We start from the raw sequence: 11,633 nt of genomic DNA, 5'->3' as shown, positions 1-11,633 counted from the left end.
CCCCCGCAAACGCTTCCCTTTGTGCCTTCTCTCACAGCTTTCCACCTGTAACATCTTTTTTATTTTCTTTCTCATGTAAATCCTGCCCATTCTTAATTTGAGTGGGGGACTAAACATATTTTCTGCCTCTCCTCCCTGGAATTGGTCTTGCCTTTGGGCTTCTGCTGTGTTCTTATAGTAGTCACCGCATTCTGCCTTCAAGCTATTGATGTGTAACCCTTTCTTTACCAGTTTGTGATGTTTTTTGCAACGCCCTTAGCTCTTAGTATGATGTCTTGAAACTGGTAAGGGGTGTTGACCTCAAGTAAATAGGCTGCCAGATACTTCTGCAGCAAAGATGGGTTTACTTGGGATCAGTGGAGAACTGCATTTCGGGGTCTGCAACCATGGTGAGCCACGAGCAAGCCCCTACATGCAAAGGGAAGGAGAGCGCTTTTCTATAAAGAGGAAAAGGAAGTCAAGAGATGTGGTAAACAAAGCTTTTCATTGGCTGAGTCCTTGCCGGGAAAGAAGTCTGTCTTCTTCCTCTTGGGCTCTGCTGTTGAAACAGGGCGTGAGAGCTCCCCCTTCTGGTCTCCCAACCCTACTTAATGGAGGGTTCTGTTTGCTAATTTTTTTTTTTTTACAGGGGCTCAAATGTTGAATTCATCTGGAGAGCTGTCTTACTTGGGAGAGTGTTAGTTCAAGAGATCAGTGTGTAACGTGATAAAGATTCAAAGTAACTTTGTGAAATATGTAAAAGGAGAACCTAAAAAGATGGGGTGTTTTATAGCTGATTGGTAACAATTTGCTGGCAGGAGTCTTAATGTGACTCTATTATGGACCATGTTTTTATTAGCATCCGTAGGACACTCATCTGCTTTCTTTTTTTTTTAGTATTTATTTATTTATTTGCTTGCACCAGGTCTTAGTTGCAGCAAGTGGGCTCCTTAGTTGCGGCATGTGGGCTCCTTAGTTGCGGCATGTGGGCTTCTTAGTTGTGGCATGCATGTGGGATCTAGTTCCCCGACCAGAGATCGAACCTGGGCCCCCTGCATTGGGAGCACGGAGTCTTAACCACTGTGCCACCAGAGAAGTCCCAGACACTCATCTTCTTTCTAAAGCTATTTGTGATAATTCAGCAGGGTATGTATTGGATCTGAAAACTATGGGCAAAGTACTCTGTCTCCAATTGCTAATATCTGAATAAGTATGATGCTAGGGATCTCTCTGGTGGCGCAGTAGTTGGGAGTCTGCCTGCCAGTGCAGGGGCATGGGTTTGAGCCCTGGTCCGGGAAGATCCCACATGCTGCAGAGCAACTAAGCCCGTGCGCCACAACTACTGAGCCTGCGCTCTAGAGCCTGCGAGCCAGAACTACAGAGCCTGCATGCCACAACTACTGAAGCCCTTGTGCCTAGAGCCCATGCTCCGTAGCAAAAGAGGCCACGACAATGAGAAGCCCTCACACCGCTGCGAAGAGTGGCCTCCGCTTGCCGCAACTAGACAAAGTACAAAGACCCAATGCAGCCATAAATAAATAAATAAATAAATAAATAAATAAATAAATAAATAAATAAGGCTTGAAACAGTAGGAATGATGCTAGATTGTTAAAAGGAACTTTTGCAGTGACTTTCCAAAGGATTTATTTATTTATTTTTTAAACATCTTTATTGGAGTATAATTGCTTTACAATGGTGTGTTATAAAAGCCCTTCTCAATAGAACCTTCCGCATTTCAGCCCCCTAGCAGCTGTATCCTCTGTAGGTATATTCATGTTTGTGTGTATTCTTTCCTAGGCCTGTTATTTACCTTGGGTTATCCTTGGATTCAACTATATCATCGGAGGCTCGTAAGTGATATTAGATTTATTTAATTGCAAACTAACCCTTGGAAGACTTCCATTATTCTTTATCTTCCTTCTCTAATCTTTATAACACTTCAAAGAATCTCAACGCTGATACCTTAGTACCTTATACTTTTGAAATAATTTCATTTGGATGTAATTGATTAAAATTGCAGGGCTTTAAGCACATTTAGCACTGAATGGTTTTTTATTATTGTTGTTGTTTGTTGTTATAGTATGCTTCCATATATGTGTTTTTGAATAAATATTTATTTCTGGATTCACTGTCCAGATTGAGCAAATATAGACCTAATTTTATCCAAGCCAACTCTGTGCGTAAAATTCCTGTTTTTTTAATTCTTAAGGCATTTCCAGAATGCCTTGGAAACTGCTCATCAGTCACAGAAATGCACAGATTCTCAGATGGGAAGTTTTGTCAGTGGTTTGATAGTGTAGAAGTTTGGGCCAAACAGGGTCAAATTTCTAGTCTGGAATTAGACCTGAGACTTAGGAAAATCTTGAATGCATCCAGTCAGAGTTTTGGAAGGAGGATTTCAAGATGCAGTTATTCTAAGAACTCCTGTTTCTTACGCCACAAAATATTTTTAATGTTTTTAAACGGATTTTGCTAGTGCTAGTTCTTAATGCGATGGCCTCGTTGCTCTATGTGGTCCTAACTTCTGCTGCATAGCCACAGGGAGAAGGGAATGAATCGAGTAAACAGGTTCTGTTTAGAGTAGAGCAAGTCCGGGGCTTGGCAAAACTGCCCTGCCGCCCAGAAGGGCAGAATCTGGGAGCAGTTGTAGACGGTGATTTGTCCCTAAGAGGAATCAGGTTGCAGGCGGAGGCGGAGAAGGATATGTAACAGTAAGAATTGATCTGTAAAACCTTGAAGTGGCCTGTGTGTCAGCCATGGGAAGATTGAAGAAGGGCAGTGTTTATTTTAGGATTACAAGGTGAAGGTCAGCTTTCCAGAGTGATCTGTGTGATGTCTTACAGTCAGGGACCCAAGAGGTGAGGGAGACGTGATCCATGGTTCCAGGAACGAGGGAGTGGACGTTTTTCATCCCTCCTTTCCTTACTCCCATGCTTCTCTCTTGCCAGCCTTCAGTTTTACCCACGTTTTGCAAATATGGTATTCATGACTGAAAGCGTTCAAAAGCTTGCTTTGTGGCTTGCCCCAACTCCTGAGGCAGGAAGTAGCAAAAACAACATGTTGAGGATGGGCAGGGGCTTGAAAGAGATGTCAGAGGGGCAGCTGGCCTTGAAGAGCACAGGCCCCATTGGTCCAGCAGGACGGATTTTGCTTCTCATTCAGAATGCGTGTGCCTCTCAGACTTTATAAAAGGGCTCACTGTCGAGCTGTCACAGACTCCCAGCGACCAGAAACAGGCCGCCACGAAGGATCTCTTCCCTCTGCTATCAGCTACAACTTGCTGTGTCTCACTTCACTGCTTGAATGTCTTTAAACTCATTTGGCTCTCTGTTTGCAGGGTCATCAATGAGCTAATTGGAAATCTTGTTGGACATCTTTATTTCTTCCTCATGTTCAGATACCCAATGGACTTGGGAGGAAGGAATTTTCTATCCACGCCTCAGTTTTTGTAAGTGTTTCTTCCCCCTCTCGTCTGATAATCATCTTATTGTCCGTGTTTGTCAGCATCCTGATAAAAACTCTGTGAGGGGTGAGATTTCCCTCTCAGTCTGATGGGGAAATGTGAGCCAACTGAGCCAACCAGGGACTTGCCCAGGTCACTGCAAGCCAAGGCTTGGTCTTCTCCCGGAGCCCTCGTAGCCAGGGGCCGCTGAGCCTAGATTCAGGCATCCCCGGGGAGCCGTGGGCCCTGCAGAGCGGGCGGCACGCCTGTGTGCATCCAGTGTGTGCAGCAGGGGGCCAGGGTGACAGGGTTATCAGTTTTACCCAAGATTTTGCCTGAGGAAGGGGTAAGAGGGTAAGTAGTCTCATTGGTTAGCAGTTTAAAACATTTTTATATTCAATATTATAGACCAGAATGTTTAAAGGACTTTTCAACGTTAAAATGAGAGACGGGAGGCTTGTATAGTCCCACCCCGTGGGAGGATGTGCGTGTTCTTTCTCTGTTTGCAGGGTTTACTAAAGTGAGGAGGCCAGGGGCACAGCTTTGGTTTCGAGACAGACTTGGGTTGGAATCCCATTCCCGTCGTCTACTAGTTCATACATTGGGAAAGTGACTTAGTAAATCCCCCGAGCTTTAGTTTGCGAGTCTGCGTGTTGCGGGGAGGCCCTGTCTCACGGGTCTGCAGGAGGTGGGGTTTACCGTTAGCAGCGCAGTAGTGGATGCTCAGTAAATACAAGCTCTCAGCCTTGCTCCTGAAGTTGGGGCGGGGGGCGGGATTCTGATGAGCCCGCAGAGATGCTGACACACTTAAGCGTTCAAGTAGTGTGACCATTCTGTCAGTGAAGCAAAAGGCTGTCGAAGACGGGACAAGTGAAATCACCATCTGGGTGTCACAGCCGGCCTGACAATCACGCTTAATCTCCAGTCGGGCGCATGCAATAATAGCTTGTACTTAGAAGCTTAAAAAAAAACAAAAGCAAAAAACCCTTTTCACATCTTGCTCGTTTTAATGTTTTCCAGTTTGTCATTCTTCCAGGGGGTAAATGAGGGCAGTAAACTTGAGTAGGCACCCCTTCCCCCTACTTTTATAGGTTTTATGGTGAAATACAGTATACAAACAGAGAAGTACACTATTGTTGTATTTTTTTTTTTTTTTTTTTTTTTTTTTTTTGCGGTACGCGGGCCTCTCACTGTTGTGGCCTCTCCCGCTGCGGAGCACAGGCTCCGGACGCGCAGGCTCAGCGGCCATGGCTCACGGGCCCAGCCGCTCCGCGGCATGTGGGATCTTCCGGACCGGGGCACGAACCCGTGTCCCCTGCATTAGCTGGCGGACTCTCAACCACTGCGCCACCAGGGAAGCCCTGTTTTGTTTTGTTCTGTTTTTTTCGTTAAGAGCATAAGAAGAAACTTGTTTCTCTTGTGAGCCTTGAGTTGCCTTCGGGCTAAAAAAAACCCCAAATGACCAGTCTGCTTTCTAATTATCAAAGGACGCAGTAACAGCAGGTTTGGAGTTTTGATCTAGGGTTTATCAAGTCGGATGGCAGATGCATCATTAAAAAAAAAAAAACTTGTTGCTTTGGGGGGCAGCCAAGAACTATTTTACTTTAAACAGCCATATTCTGACTTAATGGCTTGGAGAGATTTCTCAATTGTGGGCAACAACGTGTATGGGATTCTAGTGGCAAAATCGACAGCCCACTGGAGCCTGCCTTCCACTTGAGCTTTCCCTGTTGGTGGAAGCCCTTCTGTTAAATTTTGCATAAAGATCAGATGACAAAATGTAGCTCCTTGCAAAAGCAGTAACTGCTTTGAAATTACCATAAATCTTTGTTGATTATGTATAATTGGGTATCTTTTTATACTAATTACTTGCATTTAATTTCGCTATCTGTTTAAGCAGTGGCGATGGCTTCCATATTGTCTCAGAGTAAGAAGCAAAGCAAGACAGCCTTGGTGTTGCCTTTTTTAAGTCTTCCAATTTATTACATACTTTGGAGGAATGTTATTGTGCCAGAACGTCATGAATGTTGGGAAACCAGCGCTTGGAAATACATGTTGATGTAATGATAAAACTGTATTTGTTTAAAAGGGAGGATGCGAGTTATAGAATTCTAAGTCATATCACTATTTTGCATTCCACTTAGAAAAGTAGACAGATCCTCTTCTGTGCACAGTTATTTTTCTGTTTACAAGGGGTTTAATTGTCTTTGGGGAGGGAGCGTCCAGCTAACTGGGTTGATGTAAACACATGAGGACTCCGGTCACTAACTGTTGTCACCTGAATCTCATGCTGTGTGTCCTGCGGAAGTGTGAGGTGTAGGAAGTGGTGTGGGGCATGAGCTCCAGAGTCAGGCTGCCTGGGTTTGAATCCTGTCTGTCACTTTAGAAGAGCTTTGCTCAATTCTGCCTCAGTTTTCCCATCTATAAAATGGGGTAATAGTAGTGCCAACCTCATAGGGCAGTCGTGAAGATGAGAGGCACTTATAAACATGCAGCACCCGGTGTAAGGGAGATGCTTTATGATAAGGTTGAACTCTGCAGGCTTGCTGCTGTGGGCAAGTCACCCCTCGTGGTTTGCTCTTGGTGCCATGAGGGGTTTAAAAAGAGGTATCAGGTCACGGTCTCTGCCTTCAAGACAAAAATTGAACCATCAGGATCTGATTAGTGGAATAGGTTCAAATACATTCTCAGTTTACTAATAGTCAAGGAAGGGAAGTAGTTAGAAAAACTATTGTGAACATAGAGTCCTGGGTTTACATTTTCTTAGCGGTTCTGGGACTTAATTTATTAATTTGTAAGGTGAGAAATCAGCTAACCTTTTCGGGCCTCAGCTTTCCCACCATCTATGAGAGAAAGATTGCAGTTGGAGGGCAAACTATGAATCAACTTTAAAACACGTCCAAATTCCAAGACAGAAAGCTGTCTTCTCCGCTGTCCCTTGATGGACGCCGAAGAACCCAGCAGCATCGTGGTGATGCCGGGCGGTGCTCAAACACGCTGGCTGCAGATTTGTCCTTTGGAACTGAATTTATTTTGTATCCTTTGAGCCAGTTAGAGCCATAGTTACATAAACTAAAATGCTATATAGATGGTTCTTTCTGGTTGTTGGGCTCGTGGGTGTAATATTTTTGTTTCCATACTGTTCCTGCACGAATTGCTTTTATAATCAGGGAAAAAAAAAAGTTAGAGTGTGAAGTTAGCGCGAAAGCTTAGTAAATTAAAAAGAAAACATAAAAAGTGAGTGACTTCTGTGGTCAGGGCATTGAGCTAAGTGCTGAAAAGGCAAAGGGCAATAAGACATTGTCCTCAGCCTCTCCGTGGCCACAGACAAACGTAATTCAATGTGACAGATGCCGTGGGAACCCCAGGAAGGGAGATGGGATGGACAACTGTGTGGAGAAGTGACTGTGCTTTTCTCTCCTTTTGTTTCTTCCCCCCTCTGCTCTAGGTACCGCTGGCTGCCCAGCAGGAGAGGAGGGGTGTCAGGGTTTGGTGTGCCCCCCGCTAGCGTGAGGCGAGCCGCCGACCAGAATGGCGGAGGCGGGAGACACAACTGGGGACAGGGCTTTAGGCTCGGGGACCAGTGACGGAGTGGCCTCTGGCCTGCCCACCAGCCCTCCACTCAGATGACGTTTCCTCCCAGTGCCGGGTGACCTTTACCACCGAGTTCTAGCTAACGCTGTTGGACCTGACCCACACTGAATGTAGTCTTTCAGTACAAGACAACAGTTTTTTAAATCCTGAAGAAAAAATATATGTTCCTCGAGTTTCGTGATTCTCATTCAAGTCCTTACTACTAAGAAGAACAAATATCAACTGGGCAGATTTCGGAACTGACCTTAGTTTTTGGTGTCTTCTCTTCCTTTTCCATCTGAATCATGGGTTTCGGCAGGTCCCGCTCTGCTGGCACCAAGCTGGGTATCTGGCGTTGGGTCACCAGACCCCTGTCCCGGGGGCTCTTAGCTCTTTCTCGCACCCACGCCTGCCTCCTCCTTCCCCAGCCTCACACTCCCAGCTAGAGGAGATTGCCCATGAATTGGTCCTGCCTCTGACAAGCTCGCTTTATTTGTTGGCTTTTGCCAAGGCTTGGCCACAGAGGCCTTGTTCCCAGCGTTTTATGGTGGCAGAACCGTAACCGTAGGGCAGAAGGCGGACAACAGATGAAGAGCTTCCTCAGCTTTTGGGATAGCCGTGGCCTGGTATCAGTTGCCACCGTTTGCCACCTCTTCAGCTGTTCCGATAAAAAAATCACCGCTGAGTCAGTGAGGACCACAGATCGGTATTAATGAGGCCTGAAGGTCCTTGCTAGGCATTTTTTATCCTAAGTGATCAAAACCCTAGTGGAGTTGCATCTTACACAGGGGCTGTGTTTAACCGTGGGCATAATCCCAATGCGTCTCGTGTAGGGCATACTGGCTCTGTGTGTACCCAGAGTAGTGGATTTGTATTGTGCTAGAAAGTTCCAAAGCACATTGGCCACAGGGAGAAGCTCTCTTTGAGAGGTGCCTGGGCATTGATTGATTTGACTTCATTCTCCTTCTGGGTGTATGTTTATTGAGTAAGAGTGGAGGGAGAACCTTAAGCCCTCTTTAAGTTGTCTTTTTTTTTTAAACCAAGCCCCCATTCCCCACCCCCATGGCCATATGCTTCAGTTAATCGTGAGGAGGGTGCAGCTCCTCTGTATGTAGATCTTATTTAGAAGCTGTTGTAAGCACATCTAAGTGAATCACGTAATTTTGGGTGTAATGGCTTTAGAATCATCTGTGTTTGAGGAGCTTTTTTATTTCGAGTCATGAAGGTACATCAGACCGTCTTCACCCACAGCTCCTTTTTTTACGGGTGGGCTTTTTCCATCAGAGCTAGCCTTGTCACCGGATAGCTTTTTGAAGGCTGCGACGTTTCACACAGGTTCTTATTTTATATTTTTATTCTGAAAGCAAACTGCTAGGAGCAGTGCTGAGTGGCTGCCATACTTTGAGTCAACTAGAGAAGGCTTTGAACATTTTGACCAGCGGTTCTGTGCAGGAGACACCGTGTGCTAAGAGTATGACTCTTCGCCCCACTCTGAAGCAGTGACGTGTGTTATTCTAGCAAGTGGGGATTTGAAATCCGCTCCTCGTTTTTCATGAAGTTTGTTCGAGTGTACCTCTTCATATTTAATTTATATGATAAAATAGGCGGCGGGGAGAATCTGAACCCTAACTGTCATATGTTTGCTGTTGACCTGTGGCCAGAATAAAATTTACTTGTAAAATTTTAGAAACCCTTCTTCCTGTTACGTCATACTTGCACTCACTGTGCAGGAGTGGAGACTCATTGTATGTGTAAGAAGATTCTCACGGTAAGTGAGCTAGTCTCCTACACGCTGTCACAGCAGCTCAGCTGCCTGAGAGCAGTAGTCTTTCTGAAGGTTACAAGTATCCCTTAGAATTCTTCAGTTCAAGGCAAAATGTTCATTAAATTCTTCCTCTTAAACACATTTAAGAAGCTGATAATTTTTATTAATTTTGTCTGGATTACCTATCTTTGGGGAATAATTTTAGCTAAGCAAGCTATTTGAGATTTGATTTGGCAAGGCAAGACATGACAGCAGATTCTCTTTGTGAAAGAAGATAAATCCTAATTTTGTATAGAGAAATTCCCGTTTTGTAACTAATCCTTTTTATTGGTAAGAATTGTAAATTAAAATGTACAGCTTCATGGTTGTATGTCTTAAGTTTCTGTATCCCTACTCTGCTGCCTCTTTTAGATATGACGTAATTTATGTAGCTAGTCATCTCTTGGTGGGCATTGAGGAGTGTCCAGTGTGTGTTGCTATTATAGCCGCACAGCAAACTTTAAAAAAAAATTTTTTTTTTGGCTGCGTTGGGTCTTTGTTGCTGCGCGCAGGCTTTCTCTAGTTGCGGTGAGCGGGACTTCTCTTGTTGTGGAGCACAAGCTCTAGGTGCGTGGCCTTCAGTAGTTGCAGCATGCGGGCTCAATAGTTGTGGCTCACGGGCTGTAGAGCGCAGGCTCAGTAGTTGTGGCGCATGGGCTTAGACGCTCTGCGGCATGTGGGATCTTCCCTGACCAGGGCTCGAACACGTGTCCTCTGCGTTGGCAGGCGGATTCTTAACCACTGCGCCACCAGGGAAGTCCCAGCAAACATTTTTGTACCTCCTTCTGTTCACGTGTTGGAAAATACCTGTAGGATTAATTCTTGGAAGCAGGATTTTTAGGTTTTCATTATAAGGAAGCAGGATGCTTCAGAACATTGGGTTAGGGGTTATATCTGATTGTAGCATGCTGTATAGCATTTTTGTCACCTCCACCCGTGGGTCTGAGTCTTGGAACTGGACAGAATTAGTTTAATCCCCTTTCTGTATTTTCTTTCTAAGGACCCATGGACCGTGAAAGGCAGGTGCAGTGACACTCCTGAACCATTCAAGTCTAGCCCCGGCCTTAGGCAGGCTCTCTTCCTTCATCACCAGTTGGGTGATGGGAAGGAACAGGGCTGTGCACCCCTATTCTGGTGCTGGAGAAACACTGAGAAAATAGGAACAGTCCTGCTTGTTTTGGAGGATAGCACATTGCCAGTATCACTGTGTTCTAAGCTACCTTTTGAAGAACACGGATGTAATAGGTGATGCTGCAGCTGCCAACAGCTGCATCTGTTGCCAACTCTTTCTGAGGTCCCGGCCCCTTTGAAATTTTCAACATTCACTTAACAAACCTTAACCTTTGGAAAAATTCACCCCTGTCTGCTTGGACTTCTCACCGTTAGTATCTTGAAAGGCTGGGCTGAGAGAATATGTGTCTCCTGGCAGTTTGCTTGCTTTCCAGAGTGGCTCTGGTGATTCTAATTGGAATTGAGGGGAATATCACGTCATGTAATTCCTTCCATGTACGGTTTATGCCCAGAATGCTTCCCCGTGCTCCTCCTGTTTTCCCACCACTGTTCCTTAGGGTAGAATCCCATTTTCTACAGCACACCTGGGTATTTTTTTTTAAATTAATCTCTCCCCTTCCTTTTTTCTATTTACATATTTGTTGATTTATTTTGGCTGCACCAGGTCTTAGTTGCAGCACATGTAGGATCTTCGTTGTGGTGTGCAGGACTTTTAGTTGCGGCATGTAAACTCTTTAGTTGTGGCATGCATGCGGGATCTAGTTCCCCAACCAGGGATGGAACCGGGGCCCCCTGCACTGGGAGCACAGAGTCCTACCCACTGGACCACCAGGGAAGTCCCCTCATCTGGGTATTTGAGCGTTAATGTGACAGGTACTTCACGAATAATTGAAGCCTCCAATCTCTGGTTTCCAATCTGGCTATACGTGCGAATCACTTGGGGCTTTTGAAAAATTCAGATTTCTTGTTTCGTTTTCATTCTGCATCTTTTTCAAGTTCCCAGTGATTCTGATATTCAGCTGGGTTTGGGAATCAATGTTTAAACGCGCTTGTGAAGTAAGTAGTATTATCCCCATTTCCCAAATAAGGAAACTTGAGAGATTAAGTCATTTAAGAGCAAGCAGCTAGAAGTTACCAAAGATAAGATATGAACTCAACTCTAAGTTAAGACCTCTGCTGCTACAGTTGAGGAAGCCAACGTTGAGAATCTGGCATTAAGTGACGAAAAAGATTCTTTTCTTGCCAGGCTGAAGGCAGGCCAACATGTTGGGAAACATTAGTTGAAGGTATAAATTGCTGTCATCCCTGGGGGGGGAATTGCCTTGTAGCCTGGGAAGAAAAAAACATATATTAATATGATATTAATAAATAATATAATATAGTGTAATATAGTGTCTGCTGAGTGGTGCCTGGGCAGATGCAAATAGAACCTAATCTCTGTCTTCACAGTGTGTTCTCTCCACGAAGGCACACAGCTTGGCTGGTAGTAGGTACTCACGTATTTGTAGAATAGGTGAGCACAAATTATAATACAACTTGATAAGCTGCTAGAGTAGAAATAAATAAAAAGTTGTATTGGATAGAGGGGTTAGGTCTTGAAAAATCGATGGGAAATTCCAGGCTGAGAAGGAGAACGAATGAGCAGTGGGAACCATTGAAAGATTTATACATTTGTTCCTTAAAAAGTGACTGGCTGAAGCATTGGGAGGCGGGGAGAGGGCTGAGAGGGGCAGCTGAAGGTCAGGTGACTGAGCTTTGAGTTTGTTGCTGTGGCGCAGACACGAGGCCATGGGTTGGTACGAGGTTGGCCCGAACCAAGGCCG

General features: G+C 45.0%; 1 protein-coding gene across 5 annotated transcripts in view; it reads left to right on the top strand.

The window, feature by feature from the left end:
* Positions 1-11,633, top strand: part of DERL1 (derlin 1) — an 85,652-nt gene that overhangs the window by 15,595 nt on the left and 58,424 nt on the right. For 4 of the 5 annotated variants that reach the window (XM_024741060.1, XM_024741061.1, XM_024741062.1 and 1 more), the window contains exons 6-7: positions 1,778-1,830; positions 3,318-3,428. In XM_024741060.1, coding sequence (XP_024596828.1) covers positions 1,778-1,830; positions 3,318-3,428 — 164 coding nt within the window. Of the gene's footprint in view, positions 1-1,777; positions 1,831-3,317; positions 3,429-6,870; positions 9,123-11,633 lie in introns of those variants that run through there. The other variant, XM_024741063.1, reaches the window with a different exon arrangement.

This window comes from Neophocaena asiaeorientalis, unplaced genomic scaffold (assembly GCF_003031525.2).
Source record: "Neophocaena asiaeorientalis asiaeorientalis breed wild unplaced genomic scaffold, Neophocaena_asiaeorientalis_V1.1 scaffold177, whole genome shotgun sequence".
Classification (NCBI taxonomy): Eukaryota; Metazoa; Chordata; class Mammalia; order Artiodactyla; family Phocoenidae; genus Neophocaena; species Neophocaena asiaeorientalis.
This window is presented reverse-complemented; position numbering and strand designations above follow the sequence as displayed.